Below are 23,290 nucleotides of genomic sequence, written 5' to 3'. Positions count from 1 at the left end.
GGTAAACAAAAGCAGCGTGGGGGGCTAGTTCTAAGAAAATGAGTTTATCTAAGTTATAGCTGACTTAAAACCGGAAATTATGTGTTGACATACCCAGGAAAAAATGTAATGAAATTATGCCGATGGTAACCTTCTTTAATCTATCCATCATGGGGTGGAGTCAGGTGGGGTCTAGAGCACAGCTCATAAAGCAGGGCTGTCACTTTGTCACAGAAAATTATGAGCAGGATAATATTATATACAGAAAATATTCTACATACTTTCAAAGATGCGAACATGCGTGTCCAATAAATAAAAAATGGTTTAAATAACTGCAAAATTAAGGATTGTGCTGGAATTTCAAACATCGCAGCAGCGCGCCAGTTCCTATCTCTGTTGCTTGTCTTTGATAGGAGCTGAGGTTTGGGGGGAAGGAGAGAGAGGGAGGTGTGTATACATATTCCTTATACAGTAACGTAGGCTCGCTCACTAGCAGTAAGTAAGATCAACTGATTGAAAACAATGGAAAAAAAAAACGAACCAAGTTGTTGGTTGTTAAAATGCACCGAAAATCAGTAACAAAAATACAAATATTAACTCTTAAAAGCATTTTCTTATATATATGTTTCCGATAGGAGTTGAGGAGAGAGGGGTAGGCTAATTCGACGATGGTAAACAGCGAAATCAGCTCATGGAGAACAATGGAAATAAAAAATAATTCCCAGTTGTTTCTTGTTAAAATACACCACAAATCTATAACAAGAACAAATAAAAGATAAATATTAACCTTTAAAAGCATTTTCTTATGTAGAAATAGCTGTACTACATGTATATGTTTTTGATAGGAGTTGAGGGTTGCAGCGTCATCGGCTGGACGCCTAAACTGACTTCGTTGGATTTGCGAACTTTCCGATTTGCGAACTTTCCGATTTGCGAACTTTCCGATTTGCGAACTTTCCGATTTGCGAACTTTCCGATTTGTGAACCCGCTCTCGGAATCGAACTGGTTTGTATCTTGGGTGCCTTCCTATTGCAGGATGAATAAGTAATCCGAACTGGAAGTAAAGTATTTATTTTTTATTTATCACCATGTACATAGCATAGCGTGTCACTGATTAATAAAATTAATGCATTCTGTATTATAAACATAGACGCCTGCTATCGTGTGCTGAGGGTTTTGGTTTTGTCCCTACTTTTGTTTTGGTTCCTGCAGTACCAGGAAGCTTCCACTTAGGAACATGACCCCTCTAGATGACACAGTTTTATTAGTCGTGTTTCAGCATTCTCAAACGGCTGTCCCCTCGTGTGTGTGTGTGTGTTATTTATACAACCGTATTGCGTCCCTCCTGTTGTGTATACAAGCTGGTACTATAAGCCAGGGTTGCTGCCAGGGTTGTTCCTGGTCCTTTGAATAAGATGCTCGCTGTAGCAAGTTCATCATGTATATATTTCATTACCTCCTTAAGTACCCCTGCTTTTTATCTGGGATGAGGAATTCAACGTAATGTGCCTTTTCCCTCTTTGATATAGAGCTTTAGTCGCCAGTGTGCCGTTTGGAGGTCCTCTTGCAGGATGACCTGAATCCCATCGCGGATTCCCGCTCTAGGGTTCAGAGCTCGCCCCGGGGACACCATGCCCCCTCCCCTGAACACCACCAGTCCGTGGCTGGGCAGCCGGCGATCGATCGATATACTCATTTCATCCGCACCCCGCCGTTTCAGAGCCGATGAATCACACAGGAAGTGGCCCAGTGAATAGTGGCGCACATCAAAAGGCCAGCGGCCAGATGAGCAGCGAAAACCCCCCCCCTTTTTTTTTTTACCCTCATTCGGCGGGAGTTATCACCTAACTCCTAAACCCACTGCATATGATTTATGTTTTCAGCCAGCATTCGTACCAATTTGAAATTCTAATGCTCTAACAAAAGTTACGGGGCTGTGCAAATCAGCCACGTGTAAATCATGCAATCAGAGTGTTTGGAATCATCTTTCTATGACAGACTTGCCCCCGCCTCCAATCCCCTAAAAAACCGCCCAAACTTTAATGTGATAAAAGGTAATTTGAAATATTCCCTTCTGTGATCTCAGCTTATGGGATCCTTGCCCTAATGGATCTCTGCAGTAGGCCACTGCTATCCGGGCTAATCGATATTCTTTCCATATGATTCTGACCGTGAGACACCGTACAGACCTTTGGCACTGCGGACGACGGCATTGGCCTCACAGGGGCACCCACTGGTGGGAGTCACACTTAAAGAGAAAATTGTGTTTAACGTCCCACAAACACTCACAGCAGGGTTTCAATTAGCGTGATGAAACTGCAGCTGGCATGCAGCACTGCCCGAGCCCAGGTCCGGGGCGTCCTGCCAGGCGCCGCGACCAGACCCGAAACGATGCACGTTCTTTAAAGATCCCTGCCCTGTGAGGGAAAGTCATTTGCACACAGTGTTCTTGAACGCAGCGTTGATTCATTGACTTAAAGGATGCTGAAGGAGGAAAAAATAAAAGGGAATGAGTCAAAAGTATATGGAAGCGCTTAGCGAGTAAGTGTGCTCTCCTCAGACCTTTTTTCATGTAAACAAATTATCCTAGATGAAATGACAACTGAAGGGGACTGATGTGACTGATGGGCGATGCGGAGGAGCCTCTCTGCGCAAGTTCGTCCCGACTCAAGGACATGAAGAAGGATCTGGCATCGAGGGTGATGGCTGCTTGCCCGTGTGCAAGGCCTCCTGTGGCAACAGCATCAGGGGCTCCGGTGTGGTCCAGTCATGCTTCAGAGGACTCGGGTGCGAAGAGGTTAGGCGGGGTGTCCACAGAATAGCTGTCGTAACTGTTTATTTGAACAGTGGAGGCTAAGAGACCTTCTGGATGTTATCGGGTCACATTTTTTTTTCTGTTTAACTTAAACTAGCTTAGGTACTTTTATCAGCTACTGCCTGAATTATACGCCACAGCCTGAATGATACGGAAAGAAACTTATTTTTGATCATCGGCGTTTAAAGTCCTTCTGTTAGTTTGTTGCATGGCATGGCTTTGGGAGTCAAGACCTCTACTGGTCCTCAAAAACACGAGAAGACATTTGCCATCTGCGAATCCACACTGTGGGTCACCGTGAAGCACAGCAATACATGAAACTTACATATTAATTTGGGGTTACGGCGTAAGGAAGGTCGGCGGATTTTACGAGAAAGTTAATATCGGCAAGTTATAGTGAGTTACCATAGCATAGGGAATTAAAATCAATGGATTGCAGCCTTATAATCGATCAGCGTAAATCATTCAGCAGTCAGAATGTATAGAAACGGCATAAGTTATTCTTAAGTGCCCCTCAGTTTGTTTTTGGATGGATTTAGTGCAATGAGGATGTTAGTAACAGGTGTGTAAATGCTGCTCTTCAGGCCTAGGCACAATATGTGCTCTTAAAAAGCGAAAGGCAACCTAAAAATGACTAAGATTAGAAGTGGTCATGATGCAAACAGGGTTACTGGAGCGTATTGCCCTGTTTTAACGTCTGCAGCCTCAGAGGACCAACTGGAATCATCGCACGGCTCTGTCCCTGGAAATTACCTGTCTGCATCTGAGATTACTCATTTAACCCCACAACACCGATATATGGCCTTGCTTCCTCCCCGCTCCAAAAGGGATCAGTTTGTGCTGTTTGTTACTCAGATGTACCGTGAGTCAAAAATTAACATCAGTCAGCATGTATTAAGAGCTGAAGAGACCAAAAATGTGAGACCTTCAGCTTGTATCACTGTTGTGGTTCTGTGAAGGTGACCTGTGAGGTTTATCTCTCGTGTTCAGCAAGCACAAACTGCAATAAAGGGACACCATTATAGCTGTCCTAGAAACAATGCTTGTGTTTCATTAATTATGTGTCCAAAGGTGACATCCTGCCATGATAATTCAGTAGCCTTAACCTAATAATACCCGGCTTGACTAGGCAGCTGGAGACATGTCTGTGTTAACATGATGTTATATGAAAGCTCAGTAATACCTGAGAATAAATGAAAGAACCATAGCAAAGTTATTGCCAGAAGCTCTTATGAAGATCTGTGAGTGATTTGTGCCAGATATCCTTCAGCTGATTTTAACCCCGAGTGGCTATGTGGCGTGATGAACTGAGCAACATTACTGCGTCATTTAGAAGCTACCAGTATCGGGCTCCAGGCTGCCATTCAGCAGAGCGTCTGCTAGCTAAAGATGGCCATGAGCTTTAACTTACTGTTTTCTATGTGACTTGCTTAATTTCTTCTTAAGTCATTGGTGACATATAAACTGTTTTTGTTGGTTTAGGGTAAATGGTATGTAATGAAATGAATGCACTTCAGGATACTTTAGAAGGCATTACTTATTAGCAGTGATGTAATGCGTGCTGTAGAGCTCATTGTGTAATTACATTGCATGTATATTGTATTTCAGATCATTTACATTCTGTTGTCAGTCGAGGATTTGGCTCGGTTGCTTTGAAACGTTAAGCGGTATCCTTTACAATCACCGTACAGGAAGTGTACAGATTTTTCCATTTGAAGTAATTTGCAAACTCAGTGGTTAACAGCCAAACTGCGTTGTTGACAGAACAGCTGATGTAAAGGGGGAGCCATTGACCCGCAGGGTTTGTGGACGGCCTGGGGGGGGGGGGGGGGGGGGGGGGGGGGGGGGGGGGTGAGTGACACAGGCCTGACAGCGATCCCATGTGACACAATTGATTGGAAGTTTTTCATTTTGTTGTCAGCTGACCCCTGACTCAGATGCTACACTTTAACCAGAAGAGATATTTAGGTTTAACCAGAACACCCCAGGTTAGCATGGTCAAGAACATTTATATTTACTAAAACGTTTACAGAATGGTCAGTCACTAGTACCCTGTCTGTAAGGTAAAATTCAAATGCCAGCTGCCTTTTACGCCAAAGAGTTTTCAGTCCCTTTGCTTATCAAATCTTTGTTTCTTTCATTTATATTCAGTCAGCTTAGGTAGCATGTAGGCCTATTTTTGGCATAGTAATTATATACTTCATCATTATAAACATTATAAGATAATTAGTTAAGTCATCATTTTTAGACTCAAATAATGTATTCAAGAATGCGCATTGAACTGAAAATTTAGTCAATTTGCGCAAATAAACACCATTCCATTCTTGCATGGACTTTAATATATCAGGAATCTTATAGTTGTGCTTTTTGTTTTCATCAGAATCACTGATGAAAGTTTGATGGGACACAAATAATATAGAATTATACTACATGCTTGCAACACTGCACATGGTCCTATTGGCTTCTTGCCCTGCACATCACCTGTTCGTACAGATCATGTGACCTGCAAACTTTCACGATCATAGGATGAAGGCGTGGCTATAAGTAGGCAATGCTCAGCCTGTACTTCAGAAAGTCTATGGCTGTGATAAACATGCATATATATGTATGTATGTGTGTGTATATATATATATATATATATATATATATATATATATATATATTCTAGATGAATGGATTGTACATCTGATAGATGTCGTTATCATTAAGGATGGAGAGAGGAAGTTGGTCATCAGTCTGCTCTATACAGTACTTCTGCATGAAATATGATCAGGACACCAAGCTCCTTTGAAACAGAATTTGTCTTGAGGGGAGCTCCTGCCTCGAGGAGATTATGCAAACCCATACAACAAACAGTAATCGTAATCTTGTGACCTCGTTTTAAAGTAGGATCTGGCTGATTAGTGGTGGGGCGGCGGCCATTTTGGCGCCCCATTATAAAACGGACGGCAAAACCTCCAGCCATCACAGAGATGCGAGGGATTGTCAGCAAACCAAATATGAGTGTGCATTCAGAGATGTGACACCCGTAGGGGTTGCCGCTAACACACCCTATATTCAATCTGCTAGATCTTGTCACAACAGACAATCAAAAAGAAGATATCTCCACATATTACAGCTTTCTATGCGAAACTATAGATTATCTCTTTTGGATATATTGTGCACGTCTGTCATGGATTCACATTAGCTGAATCCACATTAGCTGAATTCATTAGCTGAAACTGTATATACTCAGTGTGTTCTGACAAATACCTTAAGCTAAAATAACACATCATGAAGTAAAATATGTTAATAACACTGGCAGTTTAACGAGGAGGCGAACGAAGCGCTCACCACGAGGTTCCCGATCACCATGACCAGCATGAAGACGAGGAGGCAGAGGGGCTGGCCGGCCACCTCCATGCAGTCCCACATGGTCTCGATCCACTCGCCGCACAGCACCCGGAAGACGATGAGGAAGGAGTGGAAGAAGTCCTTCATGTGCCATCGGGGCAGGATGCAGTCCTTGGAGATCTTGCAGACGCAGTCCTGGTAGTTCTTCCCAAACAGCTGCATCCCCACCACGGCGAAGATGAAGACGATGATGGCCAGCACCAGGGTTAGGTTCCCCAGCGCGCCCACAGAGTTCCCGATGATCTTGATCAGCGTGTTCAGGGTGGGCCAGGACTTTGCCAACTTGAAGACCCTCAACTGAAAAAATATTCATCATTTAAAAGAATCTAGCAAACATCTGCACGTTACGCAAAGTGCACAAGAGATGTAGAGGGGCACAGATTTTTTGTCTTGTGGCCTATTTCATGTTGCTTATGGACAGAACAGGTCTTAAAGGCGACTGTAATTACTTGCAGAGTAAGTCTGTATGCCATTAGTTTTGAATATACTATATAAGTGCCAGTTGGTTTGGGGGGGGGGGGTTAAGTCATAATGCATGTCTAGCTATTAAGTAAAATGCTCCTTAGAGGCTGAAAAACTCCAGCCAACATCAGTTTTATGAACATGATAGAATCCAGCGCATCAAACCACAAAGCTGATTAAAGAATAAAGAATGTTTTAGTGACTCTGCAGTGTGTTTTCATGGGGTAGTTAAGCTGTGCCAAAGAGATTGCGGAGGCTATTTGATCCATATTTCATGAGTGCTCCTTGCAATTGAATTGAGCGCAGCGCTATTAAAGCACATCAGTGTGTGAATTTCATCGACGAATGCACTGAAGATTAACTTCTCAATACATTAGCAATTTAACGGTGCGTGTGCTGATCACGTAAGTAATATGAGGGAAGAGTATTTGTGTTTTTTTTCTAAATGTGCATAGTTTTGTTGACTTGATAGGAGACCATTTGTCATTCAAAAGAGTGTTGCGTGTCTTGGGTGGTTGTGTGTTCCGAAGTCTGTATGCACGATGTTTGAGTAGGAGATTACCAGTCTGAAGGAGCGCAAAATAGAGAGCCCCCCCACGTTGGAGAGACCGAGCTCCATCAGGCTGAGGCAGACGATGATGCTGTCAAAGATATTCCAGCCCTGCTGGAAGTACAGGTAAGGATCCTGGACGATGACCTTCATCCCCATCTCAGCCGTGAAAATGCCCGTGAAGACCTAGACGACCATGGAAGGCGATGGGAGTAATTAAGGGCACTTCTGTGAATACAGCCTGACGAGCTGAGGGTGGCTGCTTTCACCTTATCTGTGCATCAGCGACCAACAAACCTAAGAAGACTCAGGGTCCACCAGCGAGTCTCCACTTTGTGTGCGTCACAGTCTGCAGGGCCAAAGCCTGCGTGAGTTGTGTCTCTGCCTGGGTAATCTGGAGTGTTATTAGTGTTTCTGTGATGAAGATGTGTCGGTGGGGGGGGGGCTGCAGGCCGCGGTATCATTTCAGACCTTTCCGTTCGGTTCCTGCTCCTGTATTTGAAATGAAACTTCAATACACGGCGGTAAATGTCCAGAATGCCACATCTCTGGCATCCCCATCCAGCGTGCACCACAACTTAACGCCTTCAAAACCAGGAGTCCTCATCCTGCGTGTCCCCCCCATTGGATGCCGTGTCCTTTAAGTGAATCACACCTTCCAGTAACCAGCTGGGCCTGATTAGTTACATCGATTAATTAGCCCGGTGAGTGGATGTCACGCAGCTCATCATCAGGCGCGCGTCTGGTTTTTAATGGCCAATCAGTGGGAAAAGCATGTAGCCTGACTGGTTTTCAGGTACGTAATTAAGTGTGCAATTATGCGGCGTAAAAATTCCATGCGTTGCTGCACCTGCCCCAAACTCTCCAGGCGACAGAGGGGACCGTCGCATTAACTGCAACGTGTCGTACCTATCTGAAGCCTAACCAGGAGATTTCAGGTTCAAACCCCAGAACGCGACAGGCTTCCTGCTCCTTAGCATTCACATATTCTTAGAAATCCACTCACTCCTTCAGTCTCTGAAATACAAAAAAAAAAAACTTTTTCTGAAAGCATTCTTATGTAATCTTACATAACACATAATACCTGCAGCCACCCACACAAAGACGTAGGGTTTGTGTGAATACCTTGGGGTGGGGGGAGGGAGTTCACTTGTTCTGGAGCGTAATTAATCTCATGAAGAAAGTTCCCCCTTAAATTTATATTCATATGCAGGTATTGATAATCAGGTTTTTTTTTTTTTTTTTAACTGGACTGACTCCATATTTGGTTTCTCTAAAAGATGCTAGACAACAACAGAAAAGAAAGCGATCAGCCCTCCTGACATAAGAACAGACCCTACAGTCAGCCTCATCGCCATGAAGCAGCCTGTGTGAACGATAGGCAGCCTGTGCATGAATGTTAAATATGTTCTCGGGGGGTCATTTGTTCTGCAAATGCTGTAGGACATGCTCGCTCTTAATTATATTCCGAATCTGTATTTATTTTTAAATTGATTTGTTTAAAAGTTGTGCGAAAAAAAATTAAGAAATAAAACAGGTGTTCGGGCCGTGTAATTTGCATAACGCACTGGGGGAAAAGCAGTATCTTCTGGTTTTGCTGCATGTTAATTTAAAGGTGGTAAGGGGTTAGAGAGAGAGAGAGTCCAGACAGCAGAAACACAGACACTCTACTGCGGTCTGCTGTGGAAATGCATATGTAATATGCACGGTGATGTGAAATTTGCACACGTGTTCACACCCGACACCCGTGCCCCAGAGGACCCCTTTTTGAGGATGTCGCATCTGTGCCCAGACGGTGTCTCCTGTCAAGCGGAGAGATTAACATGCAGGCGTCCAGATAAAAGCAGTGGGGTGACTCACAGGGGGAGCGCCAGTCTCCCTGTATGCATGACAAAGGCCAGCGCGGACTGGTCGGCACCCTGCGTGGCCAGCCGCGTGGATGGCATGCAAAGAGTGGAGCCCTGAACTGATATCCCAGAATCGCTGCTGAGCTGTTCATCAGCCTCCCGTCAAGCCATTGTGTTGTGACTGTGTCATGACGAGTCACTGTGTCATAGCTGTGTCATGACGAGTCACTGTGTCACCCCTTCTTGCACATTTATCGCAGCTGAAACCTGCAGTGCCCGCACACTGTCAACACCAACAGTGATGGCCAATCTTACCTTGGGCTGAACAGTAACTCGAGGACCGATTAACTTAACAGCTGCCTGCTGTTAATAAAGCCATCGACTCTGACTTAGAAATAAATTTGTATGATTGCTGGCCCACTGCACAAATTATTTGTAATACAAAGACTGTTCTATGTGGTTTTGCTTCTGTAGAATCAATCATATAAAACACTTTTGTTTTTATTAATATAACAAGGACGGGTTCCAAGACGATTGATAATAATTATACAGGGACATGGAATTCTGGGTAACTTCAATATTACAGTGATGCAGCAGTGGCAGTGAAGATAGATGACGGCACTGAGTGTTGTGTTCTGCTTGGTCTTACCAGATTGCCCACGGAGAGCATCTTGTTGAACTCGTCTGTCATGGGGTAATGCTCCAATGCCATGAAGAGGGTGTTCAGGACGATGCATACTGTGATGGCCAGGTCCATGAACGGGTCCATCACCACAAACTTGACCAACTCCTTCACCTTCAGCCACATGGGGCAGCAGTCCCAGATGAGGTACTTATGGGCAAATATGTACCAGCAGGGGGGGCACTTCTGCCGGGATTCTTCCAGTTCTGGAAGGACGCCACCACGTATCAAACCATATGATGCAAAGTTTTTTAATGCATGAACTTGGTGAACTGAAGTCTATTGGTGATCTGTGAGATCAATACGACAAGCTAATATGAACAATGAGCTAATGTGGATTTTGCGTTTCACACTGAACACATTTTGCAAAGCCCAAATTCCATGACTGACTTTTTTCTCTTACTTTTGGTGGTGTTTTTTCAACAAATGCGAAGAGTAGGTCTGACCTTACTGATTATGACAGAAGCACAACTGAGTAGTAGTAAACATAGAAGGTCACTATCACCTGTGGACTTTAAAGATCGGAACTACTGAAATCCTAGACAGCTGAAACTAGCCAGTGCCAGCCAGCGCTGAGTACATAAGGCACATTTGCATGAAAGGAACGGGGCTTTCGGAAATAACACTGCACAAATATTTAAGCTGTATTGTGTTAGCCAGCGAGTAAACAATTATCTTATCAACACTGGGAATTCACAGTGAGCCTCAATGTCCGCGTCTTTAATTATACAGCTGAAGAAACTTGTAAAAAGAGACGAGAAACACCTGTTTTACTGAGATTACAGCCTTTCACTGCCAAGCAAACACTACTCATCCTGTTTGGAAATGTTAGTATTCCTTCTGTCAAACTGAAAGGTAAGATCTGTCTTATTGCTAGTCGCCTGCTGCTGTTACCTGGACTGAACTCGGACATCGTTTAATTTGTGTTTCTATCAGACGATTGGTTTATTCTGTCTTGGCTCTGATTGGCTGGCTAGCTTCCAGAAGGACTGTAACATTCTGCGTTTCTGAGCTTTGACATTTGCGGTGGGCTATTTTTTTTTGTCCACTTCAGATTTCATTTATTATTCGGTTGGTGTAAAGCACTAGGGCATCTTGGGTCACCGTTACAGGGTTTAACATCCCATTTGGTAAAAATGATTCTGGTTTTTGTTTAATTTCAACATGAACGTTTTGGTGCAGGACCCCGTACACGTGACACAAACAAAGCGTTGTTCCATATAATCGGTCTCTGGGTAGCGTTTTATAAAAGGGTCATTATGAATCATAATTTATCAATATAGTGACTAAGCATCATGACCTTTGTTGAGCTCAGAAATATCTCAAAAGGTTTTTATTTAATTTTCATCTTGAAAAAGGGTTTGGGAAACGGTTTTGGGGGGTGCAAGTTATACTGAACACGTTATATGGTCCAACGCAGAAGGTCGTAAGGTATACAGTATGTTCATAAAAAGGATGATGATATGGGAAGCAGTCAACGAGTCTTTTTTTTCGGTCTTACCCTCCATGGCGTCGGAGAGGAAACTGGCTGTGCTGGGCTGTCTGTTCCTGGAGAAGGGCTCATCCAGTAAGTCCGGTGACAGCCTCTCTGGGAAAAGTGAGCCACTAGCCTCGCTCAGCCGCGGAGACCTCTGCAGGGACATGATGTGGATCTCAGCATCCATTCAGAAGGGCGGGATCTGCTACAGTATGACTAACCAATAAGACTATTCTTAAGCTTTAGATTTAAAGATGGACCTCTTAAAAGTTATATTGACTGACTGATGGTTATTATTATTGTTAGGGCTGTGAATCAATAAAAAAAACTAATTAATCGCCCAATTTTCTGTGATTAATTGTGACTACAAACCTAACACAAAACATAAACGTTGAATCCTTAAATTAATGTAGAATTAAGACACGTTGGAGCATATGGAACATTCCCACAAACTCTTTACCTTAAAATATCTAAATTTTCTTTTTTTTTTTATATATATTTGTTTGAAGACAGTAATGCAATTATGCAACTTCATTGTTTAAACTGTCGGTTTTGCCTCTTAGATAGTTAATCAGTATTGTTATATTATAATTTATTTCTGTAATAAAGAGAAGTATATCAGCAAATCCAGGGCAAGAGTTGGGGACATCAAAATGAACCGAAAACTGAGCGAAAATATGCATCTTATCATACAAATTGGACGTTGGTTGTTGCATGAAATAAAGCTGATATTTATGGCTTTAAAACATTTTATCTAGTGTTGTGTCCTTTGATTTTTGGCTCCATATTCGGTGAAAATGATTTTAAAAAATCATCAAATCATTGCATCAAGTGACATAATTTTAATATGCATAAATAGTTTACGTGATGTCATTCAGTTCTCACCAAAACAAATACTGATGTTCATTGTAACTTTTTTTGGAAAAATTTCCAAGTTTGTGAGAATAACCCATATTTTGATATTTGATGGTGTAACTTAAACCTGTAATGTGCAGATTGCATTTCCAACACAAATGTTACTTGCAAACAAGTACAAGCTGCATATCAGTGGTTCCATACAGGCCACATGCGCAGGGTGCAACCAGACAAGGAGGGCATTGTATTATAAGGGATGTTAAGCAGCACTTATTTAATCCCACACCTGGACGATTAATATCATATAAAACATCAAATAATGTCAGGTACTCAACAGCCAGATAGACGCACTGTTTAATTTGGATTGCATGATCGATCTAAAATTTAAAACCTATTTGGCAAATAGCTCTAAAACCAGAAGCAGGACAACTACTGGAAGTCTCCTTAATAAAAATTGATATCTTATGATTTTAAGGGATAACCCTTTAATAAAATAAAATTAATACTGCAAATTATGTCACTTTTATGCTAGGTATGCCTCCTCCTGACAGTTCTTTAAAATGAAATAAACCAGGTTATACTGTATCTGTTTCCCTGGGAGACAGTAACTAAGTCTTTTGATTTTAGTTCTTAAGTCTTTGCAACATCATAACCTAAACTCTCGTTTTTGACCATTAAAGACTATTATTATTCTGTATTAAACGCCTTTGCTCATACTGTTCTCCCATTTGGGTATCAAAATACTGAATGTGTTAACGCGATCAAAGAAATAATAATGACTTTAAAATTAACAGCATGCGTTAACGCAAATAAATTCACAACCCCAATTACGAATATACAGAAATAATTATCCAAGATTATGATTTTTAATTACAAATTGTATGCACTATAGAAAGTAATTTGCTACAAATTTATTTAAATTGTTGGGGTGTTCTTTTCATTGTAAATAGTTGCACTAATTGCAGTTTGGTAATTCCACTGAACTCGGTCGAAATCTTCAGTCGGATTAATCATAAAAATTTTCTGCACCGCACAGTGAGACTCACAGGACTGCCTCGATTGACTGCAGTGTCGATGTTTTAGCCTCAGTCTGTAGTGTCTTGCACCAGCTCAGCAGAGTGTGACTGATGGTTGTGGATCGTCCCGTATTGCTTTGTCTGGTGGGTATTGGTAATATCGAGTCAGGAAGGTGTTAATCCCAGACTGTTTAATGGGGCAGCACTCCCTGCATATATATTAGATAAATCAGCTGCCACATTTTTTAAGTCAGCTGTTAGAGTACCTCAGCTGCTCATGTTTGCACACCTGATGTTTGAGTCTGTCTGGGTTTTCCCTTATTTGTCTGTTTCCCTTCACAAGGGAAAGGCTTCATATTTAGGTCACATGGTAGCTCTAAAATCCCCTTAGCATGTGAGTAAAGGTGTGCATGTCAGAAAAAGGCATCCACTAGCCAGGAATCACAACAGAAAACAGAAGGCCTGCCATCCTGTGTTATGGTGACGTTTAGCTGTGTGCGTACACTTAATTTTTTACAGTGCATGCAGGGTTTGGTTTTAAAACCTCATGCCCTGGATGAGAAGGACGTCCTTATTTCAATACACAGATTCCTGTGAGACACCTGAGGTTACCTACGGCCAGGTAAGGTGGCTCCCTGCCTCATCGTTTTCGGCTGCTCTTAAATCCCATTCGCAGACATGCCGCGCTTGTCACTGCTGCAGGATTTCGCCTTCGCCTTAATGGCAGCAGAGAATTCAAGACTACGCAGTGTCAGGAGATTACAGGGAAGTGCAGTGCATACACACACAAACACACACACACACACACACACAGATGGATTAGCAGTGACCCTGAAAGCCACTGTGAAGAAAGCATCTCCTGCAAAAATAACTGCAAGTCCAATGTTGTCCTTGTGTTTCCGGCACCAGTAACAAAGCGATGCTGCTGTGCAGAGAGTATGGATGGCTTAGGGCTGGAGTGACGGGTACCAACCACAGTGATGAGCACGACAATATGGAGTCTGCAGCAAACACCATGCGTGTGAATGACGTGGCAGGCCTCCCCTAACACTGCACACAATGAAATTCTCATGACTCAAAAATTTAAACGAGTCTTTATGCCCTGAGACCATAGTAGACAATCACAGTCATTGTGTTTTCTTATTCAATTTATGCACTGTGATCCTGTCTTTAACCATTTCACTTCATGGACTATTATTTGCCAATGATATACTTGTATATTTAACTCATAAACCCTCAAGCTGAATTTGAAGCAACACAAGGCTCTTAGGCACAAAGGCACAGGTAGAGACGGTTTCAGTGGAACACAACTGGAGCAGGGTGACGTTCACCCCTGGACGACTTACACTGCCATCCCAGAATTTCACCAAGGGACTCGGTGGCACAGTCAGCCCCAAGCAGTTGACCCCGTTCTGGTCCACAGCTAGTCTACCGTTGATGGTCAGGGTGGGCGTGAAAACCTGGGAGCCGTAGCTTCCCATGCTTTGGTTGCTCGTCCGCCGTTTAGGCCAGGCGATGGGCGTAGAGCCGGTGCCACTCCGGGTGTCCAGGTAGTCGCCTTCCGCTTCCGAGTCCTTGCGGAGGCGGAAGGTGAAGATACTGACCTGACTTCCTCTTCTGGCGCTCAGAGGGTGAGATGACAGGGTCTGGACAAGGAGGTGCTGCATCTTGCAGGGGGGTGGGTGGAAGGGGGGGGGGGGGGTCACAAGAAAGGAGAGATACATGACCGACCCTTAGGTGTGACTGAAATCCTACAGGTTTGTTAAAATGAGACCTAGATTTGTCATGGGAGTGAAAATGACAAATTAAGGAATGAAGGTGTGATTGGAGCTAGAATGAGGCTAAGAAAAGCAGGTCATTGGGACGTTTCTGAAAGTTTTTAAAAAGCCAAACGACTTCTAGTGCCTTCGATGTTGATGCACAGCTCATACTTAAATCTAGGAATGGTTGTGATGCCTCAGCTTTCTAGGCAGTTCCTGTATCTCCTTAGCATGGACCCTCATTTTTGATTGACAGTCAGGCAGCCTTAGTGAGCATGAGATATTCCAGGCTGCTAATCGAATTGCGTCTGATTCGATTTAATTCATTTTTATGCATCACCCTTCCCAAAGGCCTTAAGAGCACTGAAAGTGTTTCAGGTGTAACCAACTTACTTTTGGCCCATCAGTCAAGTCCAAATTCTTTTCATCTGCATCAGCTTCCGTCACTTCTGACGGGGTTCTCTGGGATTTCCTCCGTTTCTTCCGGACTTTGGAATCTCTCAAAGTGAAGGGAGAAACTTCCGGCGATCGGATGGAGTCCGTGTCATGGACCCTTTGTGATGCCGCCTAGGGGTAGAAGGTGCAGAGACAGGAAATAGGCTTTACGGGTAAGGCTACTTCATATGTCTATCACTGATGATACGTTTTGTGAAATGTTGTCTCCGAAAGTCACGGGTTTAAAAAAGTGACTCAATCATCTGAGCAAGATGACCTTATAGGGATGCTAATTATTTGTAATTTGTGGGTGCCTTTGTCGAAAGCAACGTGCAAGTGTGGAAAGCAGGGGATAAAGGAGTAGGGTAAGCCAGCTTCCTTGGAAGAGTGGGGATAAGGGCCTGTCTCAAGCGCCTGAGAGCGGTATGATGACTCTGCCGGCCATGTTGATGTACCTGTTGCTCCCGGCGCAGCTGCTCCATCGCCATTTGGAACTCCTGTTCCTTTTGCCAAGCCTCAGCGATGGTTGCCTGGTTCTGCTCCTCGTAGGCCATGGCCACCACGGCCAGGATCAGGTTCACCAAGTAGAAGGAGCCCAGGAAGATCACCAGCACGAAGAAGATCATGTAGGTCTTTCCTGCAGAGCGAAGAGTCTGACATTGGCAGGGAAAGGTTTTATATCAGAATGGAGTGAGTGAGGCATCATCTAAAATTTCCCTACTCTGTCCTCGGGATCCCCCAGATAGTCCATGTTTTTGCTCCCTAGCATCTGAGGTTCCCCCAGGACCGGTTTGGGAAACATTGACCTAAAACAATCACGGATTTCAATCAATATGCTTCAGCAGTTACAATCTCCATAATTCTTGTTGAGTTGTAGCCAGTGCGATCATCCCTTTTGGATTTCAGCCAAGTATGAGGATCCTTTAAATTAAAGAATTGTGTCGCCAATGGGTTGCCTAGCTGTGAGTAGTTGATGCGCACGCTAGCGCACCATTACCTGCTGGTAGAGGTTTTCCCAGTAGTCCTGCGTCATCAGGCGGAACAAAGCGAGAAACGCCCACCCGAAGCTGTCAAAACTGGTGTAGCCATAGTTTGGGTTCCTTCCTGCTTTTAGGCATTCAAACCCATCTGGGCATTTCCTATAAGAAAGACCACATATGACCATTGTTACCTTATATCTCGTACATCAAATATTTGCTCTTTCTTAGTTTCTTCTCACCTGACATTAAGCTAACCTACAACAAAATGCAGATAGAATCCCTAGAAAGACATCAGCATGAGTAAGGATATCTTTCACTTTCCCTAAGGCTGAAGTCTCCCTCCCACACAAACACGCCGTTCACGTCTGCCCCGTGCAACATTTCCTTGTCTCTACCAGGCTCTCCAAGGGCTGCAACCAGCCATCCAGCGTCCATGTGCAATGCCTGTATTACATCCTTTTCAGGTGAGGGGAGGGGTATTTGGAAGAAAAACCCGATAGTGTTTATTAGCAGAGGGATTATGGCCAGACAAATGGGCACCTGAGTTGAGGTTTAGGATTCCAATCTGATGCATCAAGTTCACCCACAGCACAGAGACAGTTCAGAGTAGCCTATAGCTTCCCGCCTCTCGCTGTTCAGAGTGGGCTCATTTAGTAATGGCTCGGCACAGTTGGATGAGAGTAGCCGCAAATCTCCCAGGCCGCTAAGCTGTTTTAGAGGAGGACGGCGCCACCATTGGTGGGATGAAGTGGGAACCTCCTAAGCCCCGGCTTCCCAGAACCCTATCAGCGACTATGATTGGTCGTGCGTTTTGTTAGCAGCTTGGCTAATTCAACACTCAGAGTGGCACGTTTGAATTCTCTTTAAAATGCAGTTATGCGAAAGGATGGGAAAAAAATGCCCTGGATTGTCCATGATGTCACTGTGAGACGCTGTTACGTCCTGCAGCTTCATGCCTGCTGATGCACTTTAGCTCAAAGACGGCGGGAAAATTAACTACAACTCATCTGCGAACCAGAACCTTTGTAGTTTGTTGCAAATCATTGTTATTATGACCTACATTATTTTGGGTGTGATCTTGTCGGGGTGGGGAGACTTTTTTGTCAAAAAAAAAACAGTGTGTGGTTAGTTTAGTGGGGTTGATTTTATGTAAAGCCAACAGCACTGACTCTCTGACACCGGTCATGCCTAACCAGCTCGGAGGTAGAAAACTTGGAGCACCGGAGCCAGCTTTCCCACAATACACTGCCAAAGTTTCCCTTTTATCATCACAAATGATGTCAAGAGGGTTAATCCAAGGAGCAGGGATTCCCAAATGCTACTGTTCCAGCCGCCTGTCGGCAAACGTTGCACACTGGTCAAAAAAACAAGAGCAGATTTCTTGCACATAATATTTTGGCACATAAAAAAAAGGAATCTGCAAAACTCTGAAGACCGGGAAGAGTGACAACCATGTTGAGACTGAAGGTAGAAGATTCCAGGAAATCAGGAAGAGCATGTTGCAGGTGAGCCGTGTCACCACCGGCCTCAACATGGACCAAAATCTGCTACCTGGGGGTTTGGAGGAAAAGAACACCAGCAAGTCCGGTCCACCTTTTTGACAGGCGAAACAGCAGGCAACCTCAAAATGCTGTCTTACCTCCCAAGGACCCTGTTTTGTTTTGTGGTTTTGGACCGGACTGCTTTAACCTGGTTTTCGTATCTCACCCAGAGTATGCGTGTGGCCCAGAATTCAGAAGGAGGAAAGATGGACATAAGAACCCAGACACTCACAGAAGGGTTTCCCCAAAAAAACACTTCCAAGGGACACCATATATACGTAACAGCTTTAAAAGCTCATTAACAGCGTGAAAATTTCCACTCTCTCCTGCAGAATCCTATTACAGCCATGTTAGAATGCTGTATTTCTGCTTCGGAGCCGGTGACCTCTCACCTCTGACCAAGCAGGATATGGAAAGATGAGAGGGATATGAGTTAATATTATGCAGTAAACCTAATAGAAAGACAAGGTTGAAGTCAGGATGAAAGTGCTTAAAGTTTCTATAGCAACAGTATCCAGGAGGCTGTTGCCTGTGGAGATAGTTTCTTACTGAATCTCTGGAGTGCTATTTTGTACCCTGGTCTCTGTCTTTCAGATACGGTGACATTTCAGAACGCAGGTAATTTCGCCCGTAATGTCATAAATGTTGATTGACTTGCTTTTTTTCTTTTTTTTTTTGCAAAAATAGTAAATTATTATAAGTTATTATAGAAGTTACAGGCCATGATAAAGCCGAGCTCACAAATCATTCACATTTGTTTGTCAGTAGAAAGTATGTAGACATGTGGAAGAGGTCAGTACTGAAAACTGGGTCTGACAGACTTATTAATGAGTGTTTGAATTACATCTGGAACGTATAGAACAAACGGAAGAGAAGTCAAAACACAATAACCAAACAAATAAATTCCCGCTTTGTTTTCAAACAACAGTTAACAGCCGATATGCAATTATGTCGTTGCTGTAACACAGCAGAATGGCTTTGTCAGACTAAGCAAGTACACAGGATGCACTTCAGCAGGACTGCCCAGTCCTGGGACAATTCTGTGATACCGTCTCTGGATATGGTCACAGCCAGTCACTGCTGTTGCTGCTTTGGTGGTCTTTAGGAGAGTGGGTGAGATTAAGGGTGCACAGATGTCACACTGTCCCAGAATCTGTGCACATTTGCTGACTCTGGCCTGACTGTGAATATGGGGGGGCTGGTCTCTTTAGCTACCTAATGTGTCGAGTGCCCACAGGGTAACTCTTTATGGGAGTCAAAATAGTTTGAGGGGAACACATTTAGGAACAATCGAGGAAATAACGAATTTAGAAAGGGTCGCCTTGGTTACTGGGCCTAGCCTGGGATTATTTGAAGCGATCTTCTTAATGCTTAAAATAATTTCTTTCAGAATTGTGTCTCTATGTAATTTTCACATGTTTCTTCACGTCATGCAGAATGAACAGATTTTGACTACAATAATATTAAAAAGATGTTACAAATAAGTTAAACGGTGAATACTGATGTTTCCTAGTATTGCCATTTGGAGGTTTCCAGTAACGTCAAAGTGATTCATATCTATAATAAGCCGTGTAAAGATGCTCTGATATCCTGGTTTATATGTATAGAGAAAAGTGGCCGAAATGAAAAGTGCACAGGAGAGAGATGGGGGCATTAATCCTCACTTCATGCTGTTATGCTTGGAGTGAGCATTAACAAACCCATTAAGTGCAGGCAAAAGGCTTCAAGGGGGATAAAATGTGACTAAAGTCGGGAAATCCTTCCTGGGCGAATGAATGACAATGAGCACTGATACTGACGAGCGACGCCAGATATGGGAATATGAAGTTACAGACCATGGACCAATGGTGAGCTGATGTCAGATACAAGAATATGAAGTTACATGTGATGGAAGGACGGCGAATGGATGTCACGTACGGGAATATGAAGTTATACGAGATGGAAGGATGACAAGCAGATGTCAGATACGGGAATATGAAATTACAATTGACTGAGGGATAGCGAGCCGATGACAGATATGGGAATTTGACGTTACACGTACCAGAAGGGTGGAGAACAGATATCAGATTCTGTAATATGAAGTTACGTGTAACAGGAGAATGACAAGCAGATGTCAGATACGGGAATTTGAAGTTACATGTAACGGAAGGATGGTGAGCGGATGTCAGATAGAGGAATATGAAGCTACGTGTGATGGATGGTCACAGTCACATTTGGACACATTTTCGAATCTCTTGTCATCTTCTGCTTGGTATTCCAGTGTGGCGTCTTCTTTTTTAATGGAGAGTTTTCTCCCACTAATGGCTGAAAGCTTGTTACAGGGACCGACCTGACGAGTGGCCAGGTTCTACGTGCAGTTGTTGGCGTTTGGTTTGTGGAAGTGAACGAGGACTGATTCTACAGCAGGATGCACAAAGGCATCGCCTGTCAGAGAAAGCAGTGAAAAGCTTGGTCATCCCTCAGTGGATTAAAAGTTGACGGTCAATGTGCTTTGAGATCTGAGTCTACCATTATAAGTAGCTTATGCTACCATTAGTACTGCACAAGGCAGTTAATGAATCACATTTCTCTCTGCTCTAAGAGGCTTACAGAAATAAGGTAAGTTTGTAAGTTGCGTGTGTTATTGTGCATGCAGTTTGCCTATTTGTTGTGGAGAATGAGAAATGCTTCGCTTTGATGTGAAGGGAGCCACCCGATGGAACAGAATATGAGATATTCTGAACTCACCATCAGTTACTGTTTCGTGTCTCTTGTTGTTTCACAGTGTGAATATGAACTGGAGGTTTTTGTCCATCTCGAAACATGAAGCCCTTCTGTGTCTGAGAATTATGGTGTGTCACACTCTGTGTGCGGGTCTCTCTCTGCTCACGTCCACGGGGTGAAGGGTCCTAACGGCCAGGGCCTTAAAGCCAGGACAGGATGTGAGGTCAACCGGAGACTCGAGAACGAGCCACAAACGAGCTTCTCATGAACCTGGGGGCGGTTTCACGGCTGATCAGCCGCCCAGGGGCCCGTGAGGCAGGAGGTGCGCGGTGATCAGCTGATGCATCAGGATTCTGCCACAGATGCAAGGCTCACCATGAAGAATGAGCTATGCTGGAATACGTTCATTTTCTGCTGTTATACATCTTTGGTGCCTGACAGCACATACAGAGAGTCATGCAGGATCACTAACTCTCCTGCGTGGAAATCACACTAATACGCAAATGATTTGTGCAACATTCGTGAATAGGCAAATATTTTGTGTTTGCAGTATGTCAGGGTCTGTGACGGTTTACGTCTAAGCCAGGTCTTCATTTAAACCCTCTGCCGTCATAAATGTAATGACAGATCCTCTGCGGGTCTTTCTGCTGTGGCCAATGTAAACTAGGGGTTCCCAACCTTTTGACGTCGGTGGACCGTTTTAAATAGTACGAAAATGTCACAGACAGGTAAAACAGCCCGGGGGCTTTGGAGACCTTGCTGACACATCGGCCAACGATTTCATACGTTTATTAGTTTCCTTTTTTTTCAGATGCTAACAGAACATGCGAAGGTGTGGAATTGAAAAGAATTGAAAATATCGTTTATTTTTCGAACTCGACCAACCCCTCCACAAAGCCCCCCAGCATGCCGCAGGCCTGACAAAGTACTGGCCACAGGCAGGTAACTGCGAAGCCCTGCAGTAAACGACTGGTCATCTGCCCTCGGTGCTTTATCCTCAGTTTCCACTTTCATGCATTTCACTTCAGTCATATCCTCTACATAAATGTATCACACGGGGGAACAGGACAGGCACTATACTACACTTCTGTTTTGATTTTCCTAAAGTTCGTGTTTTTTTTATTCAATCATATGTGCTTGTCAGACCAAAGACGTCCCCCTAAATATCTGCAGTACACTGTCATCTGCTGGCTGTGATTAAAATGATTCTTGCAATGCATACAAGTGTCTCACAAGCATACTTTTTAATTTACTGACTAAAACGCCTCTTAGAAGTAACTGCTAAACTATATAATGTATCGTTGAAATGTTACCTAATAGAAGAAGACTCTTTAAGATTCTGTAGGCATGAACACTGTAGATGTCCGTTTAAGACGTATGTCTTCTGTAATGTATATAAGCTATAATGGGACGCATCTGACCACAGTCCTGAGACAAGGGGAGTGTCACTCACCCAGCATCGCTGCTGTTCCCACATATTAAGGCGTCCTTCGCTCCTTCCACCTTGTAGTAGTTATCTGTGGATAAAACACCAGGAAAGGCATGTAATACCTGTAATAGAAGCTTCCTAGTATAATTCTCAACAATAATCAGTCATGGATTTTCTGCTCTCTGCTTCATTTCAATTTCATATTAATTATTATTATTATTTTTTTGTTTAGTAAATTCATGGACGCATGGAAACACTGTGCTAATAATGGAAGCCTTCTGTTAAGTCACCCTGCGTCACAACAGCTGCGTGGTCAGAATGAGGACCCTGAGAGTTCTGTATGCAGAGATGTAACAGCATCAGTGTGAGAAGTAAACGCTAATCTAATTTCATTGTTAACTGCAAAGCTCTGAAAGACCTGGCTGTTGACGGTGAACGGATCCACAGGAGGCTGGAATGGGGTATTTTTGTCAGAACACCTGGGATGAGGCGGGGAGGAAACCTGTGTAACATTTAAAAATCGCAGCTTTGCTCTCTGGCTTAACTGAATATAGCATAAACATAGCAGAACCAGCCCATTTCTTCTGGGTGCTTCTCCTTGCTGTGACGCCGCATACTGAACAGGGTTACAGGTGTGTAAATGGTTTTGTCCCCCCTCATGTTCACCCCTGCCCCGAAACATCTATGCAGTCCCGCGCATTACGCAGAATATCTCATGGGTTCTGTGGTGTCACCTTCATCGTTCAGGAAGTCCTCGAGGGAGTCCCAGGTTCGGTTGTCACACTGGAAGGTGTCACTGCCGTCGGTGGTGGCGTTGATGCAGTGCTCGGGGTTGCGGATGCATTTCTGCCTCAGCATGCCCATGAAGAGCTGCAGGCCGATGAGGGCGAAGACGCTCAGGCAGAACATGGTGAGGATCATGACGTCTGCAAGCTTCTTCACGGACTGGATCAGGGCGCCTACGATGGTCTTCAGGCCTGAGGTGGTAGAGCGGTTTGGTTGGGGGTTACATGGGAGTCTCCCAGCTCTGTTTATGATTAATGAAATAAGTCGTAGGTTGGTCAGTATTTTAACATCACTCACACCTGTTTTGATGCGCTATTTTCCCTACAAGGAGTTTTGGGTCGACGCCGTGCTACAGTAAATCACGGGGCGTCTGTGCCAGTGAAAAGTCACTCCCAACAAATAACTACTTCTCCTACTTTTCTACTTTGATTGTCGTTTTCTTTGTGCTTTTGGTTGCCTGTCAAAGAGGCCACACACCCATGCTGTGACTCACAAAAACGTTCCAGTACTTTCTGAACGATGCAGTTGCCGTTGAAGCTGTTACACTGCAGGGGTATTGCAAAAATACATCTGAGGCAC

General features: G+C 43.8%; 1 protein-coding gene across 3 annotated transcripts in view; it reads right to left on the bottom strand.

Moving 5' to 3' along the window:
• Positions 1-23,290, bottom strand: part of LOC125725313 (sodium channel protein type 4 subunit alpha-like) — a 71,298-nt gene that overhangs the window by 25,918 nt on the left and 22,090 nt on the right. For all 3 annotated transcript variants that reach the window (XM_049002149.1, XM_049002148.1, XM_049002150.1), the window contains 10 exons: positions 22,660-22,902; positions 21,950-22,013; positions 16,270-16,411; positions 15,728-15,925; positions 15,231-15,404; positions 14,424-14,744; positions 11,231-11,360; positions 9,697-9,935; positions 7,213-7,386; positions 6,129-6,485 (listed from right to left, as the gene is read on the bottom strand). In XM_049002149.1, the coding sequence (XP_048858106.1) occupies positions 6,129-6,485; positions 7,213-7,386; positions 9,697-9,935; positions 11,231-11,360; positions 14,424-14,744; positions 15,231-15,404; positions 15,728-15,925; positions 16,270-16,411; positions 21,950-22,013; positions 22,660-22,902 (2,042 nt within the window). The remainder of the gene's footprint in view (positions 1-6,128; positions 6,486-7,212; positions 7,387-9,696; positions 9,936-11,230; positions 11,361-14,423; positions 14,745-15,230; positions 15,405-15,727; positions 15,926-16,269; positions 16,412-21,949; positions 22,014-22,659; positions 22,903-23,290) is intronic.

This window comes from Brienomyrus brachyistius, unplaced genomic scaffold, assembly GCF_023856365.1.
Source record: "Brienomyrus brachyistius isolate T26 unplaced genomic scaffold, BBRACH_0.4 scaffold64, whole genome shotgun sequence".
In the NCBI taxonomy this organism is placed as follows: Eukaryota; Metazoa; Chordata; class Actinopteri; order Osteoglossiformes; family Mormyridae; genus Brienomyrus; species Brienomyrus brachyistius.
The sequence above is the reverse complement of the archived record's forward strand: the minus strand, read 5'-3'. Positions and strand labels throughout refer to the sequence as shown.